The sequence below is a fragment of the Mirounga leonina genome, unplaced genomic scaffold (genome assembly GCF_011800145.1).
Source record: "Mirounga leonina isolate KUSES-001 unplaced genomic scaffold, KU_Mleo_1.0 Mir_170, whole genome shotgun sequence".
Lineage (NCBI taxonomy): Eukaryota > Metazoa > Chordata > Mammalia > Carnivora > Phocidae > Mirounga > Mirounga leonina.
The window spans coordinates 42430519-42445775 of NW_023270433.1; the positions used below are offsets into that span (position 1 = coordinate 42430519).

The 15257-nt window shown below is 39.6% G+C and overlaps 2 protein-coding genes across 4 annotated transcripts in view; one reads left to right on the forward strand and one right to left on the reverse strand.

Moving 5' to 3' along the window:
- The window catches only part of IFT74 (intraflagellar transport 74), an 89497-nt gene extending 81193 nt beyond the window's left edge, over positions 1 to 8304 (reverse strand). Inside the window, exons 1-3 of one of the 2 annotated variants that reach the window (XR_004681310.1) lie at positions 8132 to 8304; positions 5487 to 5625; positions 1548 to 1683 (exon numbers count right to left, since the gene is read on the reverse strand). Coding sequence is in view for 1 of the 2 variants with exons in the window: in XM_035016528.1 (XP_034872419.1) it covers positions 1548 to 1683; positions 5487 to 5606 (256 nt within the window). In the remaining variant the exon portion in view is untranslated. The remainder of the gene's footprint in view (positions 1 to 1547; positions 1684 to 5486; positions 5626 to 8131) is intronic. The other variant, XM_035016528.1, reaches the window with a different exon arrangement.
- A 2681-nt stretch (positions 8305 to 10985) lies between these two features.
- The window catches only part of PLAA (phospholipase A2 activating protein), a 38342-nt gene continuing 34070 nt past the window's right edge, over positions 10986 to 15257 (forward strand). For both annotated transcript variants that reach the window (XM_035016531.1, XM_035016532.1), the window contains exon 1: positions 10986 to 11568. In XM_035016531.1, coding sequence (XP_034872422.1) covers positions 11420 to 11568 — 149 coding nt within the window. In that variant the 5' untranslated portion in view covers positions 10986 to 11419. The remainder of the gene's footprint in view (positions 11569 to 15257) is intronic.

Below are 15257 nucleotides of genomic sequence, written 5' to 3' on the forward strand. Positions count from 1 at the left end.
AACTCTCCTGTAAGACTCTGAAGTATATTGGTAGAAACCATCTTAACTGATGTTGGTTCTGTTCTGTAGGAGAAATCAATATAGTAATAAATATTTGATAAATTATCTATAGTATTTTTTTTTATTTTTATTTTTTTTAAAGATTTTATTTATTTATTCATGAGAGACAGAGACAGAGAGAGAGAGGCAGAGGGAGAAGCAGGCTCCCAAGGAGCAGGAAGCCCGATGCGGGACTCGATCCCAGGACTCTGGGATCATGACCTGAGCCGAAGGCAGTCGCTTAACCAACTGAGCCACCCAGGCGCCCTATAGTATTTTTTAATAATATAAAATGTACAGACATTTCTGTGAATACATTTTTAAAGACTAAACAATTATATAATTTTTACACTTTTTCACAATACTGATGATTATTAAGCAAGCATTTCTTTTTTTTTTTTTTTTTAAGATTTACTTATTTATTTATTAGAGAGAGAGAGCATGAGAGAGGGGAAGGGCAGAGGGAGAAGCAGACTCCCCGCCGAGCAAGGAGCCCGATGTGGGACTCGATCCCGGGACTCCAGGATCATGACCTGAGCCGAAGGCAGTCACTTAACCAACTGAGCCACCCAGGCGCCCAAGCAAGCATTTCTAAACAATTGTTTTTTAATATTCAGTGAGCTAAGTAGTATTACAATAAAGAAAACTTCTCAAAGGCATGGCACACTATATTATACAAGGTAGTATAATATCTTATAATTAATTTTTTCCCAGAATATCTTCATCCCTGATAAGTCATTTGTCACAAATATAGAAAATAAAAAACTCATTATAGAGTTCACCATGCTTTGATTTGTATATATCACAAACCAATTTTTTGAATCATAACATGTAGTGTACCATTATGCCTTTTTAAACACAGAGGCACAAGGGAAGATGCAGTAAAAATCTATACATTAGCCTTATTTCCTTACTTAGGGAGTTACATATTATAATGAAGCATTAAATATTAGAAAAAGTAACACTTCTTGACTCATTCTCATAAATACATAAATATCTTAACAGTGTGACTTTTATATCAAAAAGTATTTCAGAATATTTCTATGTAGTACTAGAATCTAATTTTCATTCCTGAGCTTTTCTTCAAATTATTTCAAATTTCTTCAAGTTATAACAAATTCCATGTTCAGAAAAATGAAGATTAAAATAGCTCACAAATGTATTTACTCTCTAGTTCACAATGTATTTTCACATTCATTCTTTTATTTAACCCTAACCACAGTCTTGTGAACCAAGGAATAAAAATTGAATAAAATAGCCTTTTTATAATTCTCATTTAGGAATAAGGTACTATAATATTTTTTTTTTAGATTTTATTTATTTATTTGAGAGAGAGACAAAGTGTGCACAAGTAGGGGGAGGGGCAGAGGGAAAAGGAGAAACAGACTCCCTGCTGACTCCTGCTAGATCATAACCTGAGACAAAGGAAGATGCTCAACTTCCTGAGCCACCCAGGTGCCCTGTAATATTTCTTATATAAAATATACTTATCTTCTTAAAATAGATACCTTTCATTCCAGTTTTCATTCCACTCAAACCCTGTTGTGTTACAGGACGGTCAGCAACTTTGATTTGAGAAGACAGAACTCCTCCTGTCCCTATGGGACCGCCACGAGAGCCTGGTCTTGCTGTTCCAGGTGGCATCTAAATGAAAAACATGATTCCAGTTTTAGTAAATGAGAAAAATACTATACTGTTAAGACTGCATAGAGAATATTTTCAAAATTAAAATTCTATTTAATGTGTAAAATATTCCTTATATTTTGAAATTCTGAAATATGAAATATTAAATAAAATTCTTTAACATTTAAAATTCTGTGAACATTAAACAGCACATTTCTTTAAAATGTAAAATTCTAAAAAAAATTTTAATTCTATGTCAACTATATTTTAAGAAAAATACAGTTAAATGGGGCGCCTGGGTGGCTCAGTCGTTAAGCGTCTTTGGCTCAGGTCATGATCCTGGGGTCCTGGGATCGAGCCCCGCATCGGGCTCCCTGCTTGGCGGGAAGCCTGCTTCGATCCCTCTCCCACTCCCCCTGCTTGTGTTCCCTCTCTCGCTGTGTCTCTCTCTGTCAAATAAATAAATAAAATCTTAAAAAAAAAAAAAAAGAAAGAAAAAGAAGGTTAAATGAATAAATAAAATTCTATGTGGAGACATTATTTATAACATCTCTAAATTGGAAAGGAACTGGGGCGCCTGGGTGGCTCAGTTGGTTAAGCGACTGCCTTCAGCTCAGGTCATGATCTCAGGGTCCTGGGATCGAGCCCCGCATCGGGCTCCCCGCTCGGCGGGAAGCCTGCTTCTCCCTCTGACCCTCTCCCTGCTTGTGTTCCCTCTCTCGCTGTCTCTCTCTCTCTGTCAAATAAATAAAAAAATCTTTAAATTGGAAAGGAACTAAATATACACATATTTGTCCTTATTTAACTATAAGACATAGTTGAATAAGTTGTAATATACAAAAAACCAGTTTATAAAACAATATTCATAATTCCATTTTGTAAAACAAAAAGTCTGGAGAATTATATAAAAAACAGTAACAATGGTTATCCTCATATAAAATAATGATATTATAGTTCATTTTTATGTTATCCTTTTCACAATTTGGTGTTTTCAGCATCATTACAATAAGTATATATTACATTCAAAATCACAAAAAAAGAAGACATTTTCATTTTTAAATTGAAATCATATATAATTCCGTCACAAGATAGCCAAGTAAGTGTTAAGGATAACATCATTCAACAAGCATTCATATTATTACTCTATATGATTCTCTACATCAGGTCTGCAAAATCCAATATAACATTATACACTCTGAAGAAAGAACAAAAGACTCCCTTCTTGAGGCATCTAGATGGCTCAGTCAGTTAAGCATCTGCCTTCGGGTCCTGGGATTGAGCCCCAGGTCGTCCAGCTCCCTGCTGCACCCTCTCCCTCTGCCCTCCCCCCTTGTGTTTTCTCTCGCTCTCTCTCTCTCCCTTTCAAATAAATAAAATCTTTGGGGGAAAAAAAGACTCCCTTCTTGTCAGTTCATACAACATAGATATGTTGGGAAGGTCTGAGACCACCCAAAGCTGTTCCAAGTTATCCTTCTTTTGTTTATCTTCCATCCTTTCTTTCCTTTTTCCCCATTCTCTGCCAAAGAATAAAGTAGTAGATTAAAAATGTACTAGACATTTTAGATAGTGATTATATATAACCATTGTCATTCATTTTGATTGTCTTTAATACTTAGCTGGTAGCCTCTAATCCTATCAGCTAACATAATTCTTAAGTGATTCTGAGAATTACTTGGTAGTTACTGGGGGAACCAGCAACAGTAAAACATTCCAAAGAATATGCTGGACACAGAAACACTGTTAACCACAAATTCAAAAGAAATGAGTTCAGGGTTATCCTGAGTGGTCTTTGGAAGAGAATGCTAAATCTCTTCCTAGGTAAAATTTACCAAATGAAAATACAGAGAAGTATATAAATTAAAATTACACACATTTAAAAGAATGAATAGACATATGTATTTATATGAAAATATACTTAAAATATATTACTGAAGGTAATGGATAAAATACATAACAATGTATATAGTATTATGGTCATTTTAGAAAATATTAAAATCATACAATCTCATATGCATGGTGTTAGTGTTTGTAAAGGAACAGAAAAAAGTCTGGAAGGATACACATCACACTGTTGACAATAGTTATTCCTGGGGTAGGAAGGAACTCTGATACTTTTCCTTTGTATGTTTTACAGCAAGCATCAATATTTTAAAAACTACAAACACTAAATGGGTAAAGCACATGGCACAGAGTAGGTGGCCAATAAGTATCCAAATTCTTTCATAAATATTTCATTAGGAAGCATAAATTCTTACCAAAATAAAAATTTTTAATAGCTCAGTACCATATATGTGAAGACTTTAGAAAAATCATTTCAATATAAGTTGATGGTGTTGATAATACTACCTGAAACTCTAGAAAAATCTGTAAAGTTTAAGAAAACCTGACTTTACCAAAATTTTTCCCACCAAAAATTACTGTTCTTCTTATGAATTAAACACAGGACCAAGCATTATCTCTAGTTTGCAATTAGCCTACTGTATAAGCTTGACATACAAGGAGTTGAAACCATCTGTTGCAAGCATCAGAAAAATTATTATGAATATTTTGGCATATTAATTTCTTTTTATGTATGTATAAATGTATATTTTTATGTTCAATTGACACCACATTGCTTTTTACACTTAATATTGTATTATAGAGATATAGAATTTCCTCAAATACTCTCTGAAAGTAATTTTTAATGACTACTTAATAGCCTATTATAAGGATAGATATATCGTAATTCATTTAAGATTTACCTGTTGTAAGGTAATTTAAGTTGCTCTCAAATTTTCACTATTATAATTCTAATGAAACTGTAATAATCATCTTTACAGGATATTATTCTACTTAGAATTATCAGTTTATAATGTTTATCCAACTTTTTTTAATGTGGTATATGTTTCTCTTACTGATTTATGACACTCTCCATTTCACATTAAGCTACTAACATTTTCTAGTCTGTTTCCAGGCTGCTGTAGCAACCAAAATATTGTTTTACTTATTATTAATAATCTGTTTTTATATTAGAGTACTGTACTTTTCCTTATTTTTGCTTTTTTGTTTCAGATGAATTTTACAATAGTTTGATATGATATCTCATGTAATTTTGATTGAACATAGGGTTCATAGCCTTACTATAGAAAGAGCTCTTACAAGTTAGTAAAGTTTGCTTTTTCATTTTAAGATTCTGAACTGTATTTATGACATATATGTTGCAAATATTTTTTACTGATTTGTCATTTTGAACTTTTTATGGTGTTTTCAATTTTTAAAAATTCAAATATATAAATATATTGTACTTGGTGTTTCTGTTTTACAAAGGCCTAGTCCACACCAAGTTTATATGAAATACTTGCCTCTATTTTCCTCTAGTATGTTGATAGTTTCATTTTTTAAATATAAAGTTGCTAAAACATCTAGAATTCTGTGTGGAGGGGTCGATTTTTAAATCGTTTACCCACTATTTGAATGCACTACTGAATGCTTCATGCTTTTCCAACTATTTTGAAATGTCACCTTAATCATTATGTTCTTATGTATGTCTAATTTTGTTTCTTGTCTATTCCATTTCATTTGATGCAGGCACCAATAAACTATACCTACCACTTATTGTACCTTTAAAATAAATTTGAGTATCAATATTAGCAGGCATCTTCTCTCAATAATGTCTTTCAGACATCCTCCCACATTTATACTTCTAGGTATTTTCCCCCCAAAAATCATGTATAATGATATGCTGACAGAATAAAGAAAGAACAAAGTAGAATTATTATAGACAGGCATTCCAACTTCTACCAGGACATACGCACAAGAATTCAATAGAATTGTTTGAAACTTACTCCAGTTGCCACTCGAATATTTCCTGAGGGGGGTCGTATTCCAGAAGGAGGTCTTCCAGGCAACCCAATTCCACCTCGTGAAACAGGGCGAGCTGCTGAAGGTTTGTGATTACTGGCCATTGTGCGTTCACTTTAACCACTATTTGGAAACAAGAAACAGTTCAATTCTCCTTTGGTATCTTCTATAGCAAGACACTGGAAATCCACATAGCTTTCCTTCAGATATTTAATCCACAATAACTTTTCTTGCAAACTGCCATTCCAAGTACCACTACAAGGCTAAACCAGCTTAATTTTGTTCAAATTTGACATTGTTATATTTAGTATGGAACCATGAAATCATTTATTATACTATGCCTTCCTCAGTTCCCTATTTTCTTACCAAAATGCAAGTCCCTCTATCTGTCTTCATCTCTTCCCATATTCTAGTAAAATTTCTCTTTTCTGACATATCCAGCACCTTTCTTCTCTCCCTACTTTTTCTCTCGGCTCTTGGTCTATGATTCATTCCCTGATAGTCTCAATCCTGTTATCAAATACTTCATTTTACTCTTTAACAGAATCCCATCTTGCCCCCAAAACACTTTCAATAGTAAAGGCTGTTTTAGTTTCTCAATCCACAAATCCAAAGCAAAGGGAGTGTACAACATTCCCCTTGCTCCCCAGCGTCACTTTCAAAATACTATTCTTCCAAATCTTAAAAAAAAAAAAAAAATGAACAAGATTCTCTGACGACCAGGGAATGCATGCAACCTTACTGCCTTGGATCTTTCCTGGTTGCTTTTATCTAGGGACCACCTAACCTCTCCACCCGTCTTCACTAAAGTCTTTTGTACCTAGTTCAGTCTATTTCAGTTCCACCAGTGTCCTGGATGACTTCCACAGGGATACTGGATTCAATACCTAACATTCTGGGTCACAGTTCCCTGACTTAAATTTCAGTTACTATTTCAACTCCATTTCAGTCATCCATAGCTGTGGGTGGACCTGGAGCTTGTCATCACCTGGAATTGTTTCACCTCAGTATCAACTGAAATATTTCATTCTCTGACCTTATCTCCATTCCTTATACCCGTCTCATCTTTATTCTCACTACATCCCTCTTTAAACCAGTTCCTTAATTCACTCATTCTTTCCCAGTTTATCAGCCCCCTCCAATTCCCCTCAATATATTATTTAAAGTTTGGCTGATAATTTAGAATAGCATTTTTCAGATTATGGGTCACGACCTATTAGTGGCTTGTGAAAACAATTTGGCAGGTTCTGATCAATATACTTTAAGCATGAAATAAAAAATATAAGAGTTCACTGCACAAAGGAAGGGTATTGTTTCCTTAAATTTTGTTTCAGTTATGTTTACATAAATTTACACCTTAGTGAAAAAATATTGCTAAAAAATGCTAACCATCATTTAAGCTTTCAGCAAGTCCTAATCACTATTCACAGATGACGAAACAAATATAAGAGTTTGAAGTATCACCAGAATTACCAAAATGTGACAGACATGAAGTGAGCAAATGCTGTTGGGAAAATGGCACTAGTAGACTTGCTTGATGCAGGTTTGCCACAGACCTTCAATTTGTAAAAAAACAAAACAAAAAAAACCACAAAAAACCTCAGTATCTGTGAAGCTCAAGAAAAATGAGGTAGGACTATTGACGGGCGCCTGGGTGGCTCAGTTGGTTAAGCGTCTGCCTTCGGCTCGGGTCATGATCCCAGGGTCCTGGGATCGAGTCCCGCGTCGGGCTCCCTGCTCAGCGGGGAGCCTGCTTCTCCCTCTGACCCTCTCCCCTCTCATGCTGTTTCTCTCTCGCTCGCTCTCTAATAAATAAATAAATAAAATCTTTAAAAAAAAGAAAAAAGAAAAATGAGGTAGGACTATCGTCAATGTAAAATTTAAGTCTATTACTCTAGCTTTCCTGATAACTTCAAGAAAATGTACAATATATAAAATTTCCACCTGATTGCCACTGCCTTGCTGTCTTGGAAAAAGCTGAGCATTAGATCAGTTCCAGAGGTAAAATAAAAAGGGTCACTAGTAACAAACATGCCACTAACTCTGGGTCATTCACGCAAACATTCACATAATCTCCACCGTTTTCACACAGAGAAGCAGCCTGACCTTTGGTTCCAGAAAAATGAGTGACACAAACTCTGACAGTTAACCAGCTATATAACCCGCACTGGATGTGTTTCCTCATCTGTAGGACCCAAGTGTGGCAATGAGCTGTTGTCAAGGTTACAGAAACTACATATAAAATATCTGCCTCCTAATTATTGCTACCATTATCCTCCCTAAACCACCCATTTTAACATATATGAACAAGTGGAGAGCTGCTAATACGAGACAGAATCTGTTACTTTGAGTAAAATCCCTCAGCCCACAGTGAATTTTCTTTCTGAGGCTCTGGAATCCTTCTCTCTGGTCTCGCCTTGTCGGGTTTCCTCAGGAGACTGAGGAGGTCTCTTCACACGCTTTGCGGGACTGGAGTCGTACCTCCCTAGCCTGGCGACAGGCTGAGGAGAACAGCCAAGAGGGGAGAAGTTCGGATGTGTTTCCTTTGGAGCGGACCAGGTTCTCCGATGTGAGATAACCGGATCCCAAGGGACTGAGGGAGGGATAAATGCGACCCGGGATTTCTCACCTCCTCCGTCGCGTTAGGAGGGAAGTCGCAGCGGTCAGGGGAGCTCCAACTTCTTCACCAGGGCGCCACCCCGGCGGAACCCACCAGTCTTTCTCGGTACCGGTTAACTCACTCGCGACTCCTCGCTAGTCCACGCGCAGCTTTCCTGGACCCTCAGGCCGAACCACTAGCGGCCCCGCGTGACTGCGTATCCCGGCAACGGGGGCGGGGAGAGGGGGAGAGCCCTCGTCCTGATTGGCCAATCTTCGGCCTCTGCCCCTGGTAACTACAAGCGAGGCGAGAGTAAACTGCTCTCGCGAGATTGGAGGGCTAATTTTTGTGGCCGAACACCTCCGCGCTTTTCGGGAAGAAATAGAAAACGGCGACTTGGCTGAGAAAGAACGTTTTATTGGAAAACTTTAGTGTTCTTTATACTTACAGCAACCTGTCCGATTGTGTGCCCGACCTCAATTCACTCCTAGCGGGTTTTATTATATTGCTATGTCACCTCACACGTGCTATCATTTTTAATAAAAACTGTTTAAAGGTATCTGTGGTAGGCAGCCTTGTACAGTCTTTTTACTTCTTATTAGAGGTAGGTTTCCTTCCTGTTAGGACTGCACAACGTATACAACATTAAGTATAGATGCGTTTCTGGTACCATCTATTCCTCATTTGGTAGGAAGCTTCCTTTCAGAGTTCTTTTGATCCAAGTTTGTGAGGAAGGATGAATTAAATGGACAGTTGTCTTAAAATAACTATTTTAGTATCAGTATTTTTAAAAAAACACAATGTAAGAACTACTTCATCTCAAATCCCACCTCTCTAGTAAAGTAGCCGTTTGTTTTCTTCCAGTCTTCCTATAGAGTTAGTGTGATTGCAGCTATACTCATAACCTAAATATATATGGACTTTTAACGTTTTTTACATTATTTCCAACTTGCATACTTTATTTATATCCAGATTTATTTTCTAGTATGTCTGCCTTCAAGTAGTTTAAAATGAATCCAATAGAAAATGAAATAAAGTCATGTGGCTAACTTCTCACTTCAAGTTTGTAAAATATTTTTGTGTAATTCTCCCATTTGAGCCCAACATATTTGTAGTGGTCATTTATTATTCTTTTGGTCACTGTAGTGAATGGTAGTAACATTTGCCACTCTAAAATATGCCACTTTTAGGGCGCCTGGGTGGCTCAGTCGTTAAGCGTCTGCCTTCAGCTCAGGTCATAATCCCAGGGTCCTGGGATCCAGTCCCACATCGGTCTCCCTGCCTGGCGGGAAGCCTGCTTCTCCCTCTCCCACTCCCCCTGCTTGTGTTCCTGCTCTCGCTCTCTCTCTCTGTGTCAAATAAATAAATAAAACCTTTAAAAAATAATAATAAAATAAAATAAAATATGCCACTTTCATATAAGGATTATTTTGAGCTAAATGCAATTGGAAAGGAGATGCAAGAAAAGCTACCATTCCCCTATTTGACTAAAAGCAGGACATAAATTTTCAAAGGTGTCCCTTCTTGCCTCTCCCTACCAGAAGGACAAATTTAGTCATGGGAGACTTTAAGATTTTATTTATTTATTTGACAGAGAGAGACACAGCGAGAGAGGGAACACAAGCAGGGGGAGTGGGAGAGGGAGAGGCAGGCATCCTGCTGAGCAGGTAGCCCGATGTGGGGCTCGATCCCAGGACCCTGGGATCATGACCAAAGTTTGATTTCTCTAACACTGTTTTCAGACTGTACTGATTCCCAACAAGGCACTGCAGAAATACTACAACCACTGAAGTGGAAGTGTTCAACAGAGCACCTACTACCACAGCACAAATCAGCTATATCCTAGCAATCCGAAGTAAATAAGTGTAAATGTGTTGTGTAAAGCACTACTGAGTGCATGTCACTATGAAAAACTCCTTTTGTTTTTGTTTGGATGCTTGGCATTTACTGATATCCCTTTTCTTATTTTATGTTTGCTAATTTCCCCACTATTATGAACGCTTAACCGACTGAGCCACCCAGGCGCCCCGTCATGGGAGACTTTAGACCCTTTGTCAGCCTAGACTACACAGAGGAATCTACATAACAAACTTTACTAACTGGCCTTTATTTACCATTAGTTCCCCCATATATTTGCCTCTCCATAATTTGCTGCCTCTAAAGACTTTAGGTCCTTTTTTTTTCTTCTGTAAATGCTGTTCCTTTGTTAAGATGTTGTTTAAGCCCAGACTCTAGCCATCTCTTTGAGTACTCATCTCTGAGTTTCTCTTGTATATAGGACATATACATGTTAATAAATTTGTTTTTCTCTTGTTAATCTGTCTTTTGTTACAGCGCCCCACGGAAAGCCCAGAAGGGTAGAAAGAAAAAAGATTATTTCCTTCCCTACAACCTCTGTCCAACTACTCCGTATACAGAATTGTCTGAGAGAAATTACTGACACGGAGATTTCCCCTTGAGTGCCTTCAGACACAAGGGAGGGGGGCCCAGCATTTGTCATCTGTATGCAGACGTCACAGTTGGGAGAAATGTCCTATACCTTAGAATTGCTTAACACATAAAGTATTTAAAGTATTTTTAGAGTACCAAGGACGCAACTTAGGGTTCACAGGATTTAAGGCAAACGATTGATTACAACTTGGTCCCTAGCTCTCTCGTTTTAACTAAAAAACAACGTTTAGCTTGTGAAAATCTCCGGAGACTGCAAAGTAGGTTTGGGGAAATCAGGGCTAGGCTGCCCTGACACAACGACCGAAGCGATCTTTTTCAACCACAAGAGAGCGCGCAGCCCCTCGGATCAAGATTTAAAAATATCCGGATTCGGCGCCCCGGAGTCTCGGGTCCCGCTGGCGCATGGCATTGTGGGATTTGTAGTCCCGGGCCACATCTTGTACTACAATAAGCAGTTCAGCCAGGAACTGGCTCGGAGAGGACTCGGGCTCGGAAAGGATCTGGACTGGGGCGATCGGGCGAAACGGCCGGACGGTAGCTCTCCCTTGGCTGGCGGTCCGAGGCGCGGGACGGAAGCGAGCTTCATCTCGGCGTCGGCCTCAGCAGCCGGGACGCACACGCTTTGCGTCATGGCGGGCTGAGACGGATGATGAATTCCGGTGTGCAAGCCAGGGTTGCTGTGTCACTCGGCCCGTTCGGCGCTCCCCTTCCCCGTCGCCCTTCCGCACCGGCTCTCGGGCTCTTCCGGTCTTCAGCGGCCCCTCACCTGCAGGCCCCTCGGCCGCCGCGTCCCGGCGCACCCCCGGCCTTCCCTGCGGACTGATCTCGCGCGGTGCCTGGGCCCCGGGCGCCGGAGAGACGAGGGCCATGGCGAGCGGTGCCGCCAGGTACCGGCTGAGCTGCTCGCTCCCCGGCCACGAGCTGGACGTGCGGGGCCTGGTATGCAGCCTTTATCCGCCGGGGGCCTTTGTGTCCGTGTCCAGAGACCGCACTACCCGCCTCTGGGTCCCAGACAGGTGAGCTCTGCGAGTCCGGGGGCTCCCACCACCCACCCCCGCCTGTGTTGCAAGCTTCCTACTGCTGGTGGGAAGAGGGGGACTCTTCCCTGCTGTTAACCTTGCACTCTTCCCGGCCTTGACTCCAGTCCGCGCTCCCTCCCAGTTCTGAGAGCACTAGTACTCTGGGCGCACAGTGTACGAAACCTGTGAGATTTAGGTGGAAAGAGCGCCGCTTTCGGGAAACAGAGATGGACATTCTTGTCCTAACTTGACCACCGACGGATGGGTGACCTTGGACGAACCTCTTATCTTTTGGGCGATGATTTCCCATGTTTCTTTTAGATTTGAAAATTTACTGATGCTAGGTGCACCCCCCGAAATGAAACATTGTGAGACATCTCACATGTAATTGAAGTGAAGCCTCTTCTTTCCCTAGAATTTGCTCTGTAGTGTTCCCTCAAATTTAATTTTTGAGAACCTTAGTTCTCAAAAATTGCGTGGCAGGAAGTTGCATTGGCTCCTGTCCTCATTGTCCAAATGAGAGTTTCTTAGTCTGGGGTCTGTAGTGGGCCTAGATGGAGGAGTCTTCCCATTAGTATAGGTTTCACTCAGAGTTTGGGTAACCATGCATAAAATCAGATGATAACTGTTGGTTAAGTGCCTCCTATTTGTTTACAGTCCTGAAGAAGAATAAGACAACAGACAAGTTCCCTGTTTTTATGGAGCTTTCTTATAATCTGGGAGGGAAGGCAGATCAGAAAAAAAGTAAAATAATTGTTCATTGGCATGTGTACTATGAAAAAAGCAAATATAAATATAGAATTGAGTGGAGGGATGTTAAAGAAGGAAGCCCCTCCGAGGAGGGTTTCGGTTTTGTTTTGTTTTTTAAAGCTGACCCCAAGATGGACCTGGTCATGGGAGCAAGGAATGAGGAGGGATGAATTCAAAGGGCCCTGTAGACAGTAGGAGGATCAAGCACAGAGACCCTGGATTAAGAAAGTGGCAAGTCCCTTTGTGCAGGAGGGAATGAGCTGTGAGGTGAGGGCAGGAGACAGAGGTTGGCTGGAACCAGATGCTATGGTATGAGTGCTGTGAGAAAGAGTAAGCAGAAGCCTTCAGTGAGTTTCATGCAGGGAGCAGCATGATTTGATTGACCTGTTGAGAAGTTGTGCTAGCTGCTGGTGGAGATTGGATTGCAAAGGGATAAATGTGGAAATCTGTTTGGAGGCTTTTGCTGTAGTGCAGCCAATACATGATGATAAACAGACTAGAAATATTGTAGAGCAACCTCCTATATTGAATTGGATGAGATGATCTCTAAAGGTCTCTTTTAACTCTAAGATTCTGTGATATTCCAAATCACTTAGTAACACTAATACATAACTTTTTGTGTATTTGAGTGTAATTACTGATTAAGCTTATATCCTTGAAATTGAGTTAAGAGAAGCATATACCCCGGGCCGCCTGGGTGGCTCAGTCGTTAAGCGTCTGCCTTCGGTTCAGGTCATGATCCCAGGGTCCTGGGATCGAGCCCCACATCAGGCTCCCTCCTTGGCGGGAAGCCTGCTCCTCTCTCTCCCACTCCCCCTGCTTGTGTTCCTGCTCTCGCTGTCTCTCTCTGTCAAATAAATAAATTAAATCTTTAAAAAAAAAAAAAAAAGAGAGAAGCATATACCCAGTAGGGTATAAATATTGCAGTAAGGAGTATCTAAAGGATGCCTGCTGTCATAGTTGAGTCCTGTCATTAAACTTCACACATTTTGTAGGACTCTGCTAGATTGACAAGAGCTTAACTCACTGGAGCATTTGCATTTTTCAGGAACTTCAGGAATTTGAGGCTGAAATCATCTATTTGAAAAGTGGAGTGTTTTTTTTTTTAACTCATGTTTTTGATTTTGTTTTCAAAACCATCCGTGAATTTATTCAGCTAACGCTGATGGAGAGCCACCATTGTGCCAGGCACAGGAGTAGGTAGTGGGTGATTAGTGAGATAAGATTGTTTTATCTCTCATTTCCAACTACTCAGAGTAGGGCATCTCATAGTCACTGGGTGATGAGTCTTTTCTACATCCATATAAAGAGTGTCCTCAAGGCTGACATCCTGACAATTTCTATTTCATGGTATGTTAATGAAGTGCTATAAGAGTTTGCGGCCAAATAATAAATGAAAATTGTTTTCCCATGTACATTGTTGATAGAGTTCTGGATCAGGGTAGTTAGGGTACAATTGGATTGGGAATGATGGGGGAATTTAATTTAGTTTTAGGGAAGCAAAATAATTCTATTCCAGGATGCACTAAACCAGATACTGTCTTTTGCAAAAGCCCACTGAAAATCCAGAAACTCTCTGGGTCTTCAGAAGACGCTTCAGAATGGAGACATTATTTTTTGGTTGTACATTGAACTGAACCAGTCAACATGCCACTGTTTCAGACTGCTTCAGGCCTCTCTTATTATAAGCCCACTTCAAATTAAACTGGATTTCTCAAGTCTGTTACCAACTATTGTGTGCCTTTTGAAAACTACCCGTATTTGAGGGGCACCTGGATGGCTCAGATGGTTAAGCGTCTGCCTTTGGCTCAGGTCATGATAGCCCCACATCAGGCTCCCTGCTCAGCGGGGAGCCCACTTCTCCCTCTCCCTCTACTGTTCCCCCTGCTTGTGCTCTCTCGCTCTGTCAAATAAATAAAATCTTTTAAAAAAGAAAGAAAGAAAACTACCCATATTTGAAAGATGCAACTTCAGATTTAAGGTTGTGTTTTAAATCTTCCCTGACCATACTGAGGTTGAAATGACTTCTTCCTCATGTAAACACTCAGCATTTTGGGTCCTAAGTCCAGTGGTTCCATGGGGTTTGTTGAGGAATAGGAACCATTCTCTTCCCAACCCCCAGTTTCCTTTTCTTGGAGGAAAATTTTTATCTCTTTTAACTGCTTATTTTTTGTATTTTACTTCCACATCTATGCATAAAGTGCTTTATTGCTATTTTTATTTTTAAAATATTTTAGGCATTTTCTGTTCCTACTACGGAGTATTAGAATTTAGCTCTCTTTCTACGCCCTTCCAACCCCCATCACATATGCATCTTTTCTATGCTCTGACCCTAATAGTTAACCTTAATTTAGACAAAATCAGTATTTTATGACTGCATAAAGTCTATTTACACTGGAGCTATGGAATAAACTATGATAATTTTTCCTCAACCATTTTATGATCTCTCTGTAGCTAGTAAGTGCCCTGCTTTGGGTTTTCATTTGCTTCATTTTCTATGTATTTGTCACTAATTCAACTTCATATTCTTTGCTAGTTGTCTAAATCTCTTCTCAAGACCTTTAGACACCCTGGATATTTTGTAGTATCATCTTCCTGGCAATGAAACTTTCTGACCTTGGTCTGTCTACCCCTGGTGCACAACAAATCCTGAAATCTCCCTTCATTGTGCTCTCCATAGTTCCCTCTTTGGGGCTTCTTGTATTGGATTTCTGTTATCTGTATCCTTTTACTTTCTTAGTTTTCTTTCTTGATGCTTTATTGGGGCATATTCTTCAGGAGCTTCCAGAAATACAGTGCACTGATAATAAATGTATTAAGACCTTGCAGGTCTGAGAATGATTTTATTCTGTCTTCCTACTTGAATAATAATTTAAATGTTTGTACTGTTCTAATTCCCAAATAATTTTCCTTCAGAATTAAGGAGCCATTGCTCC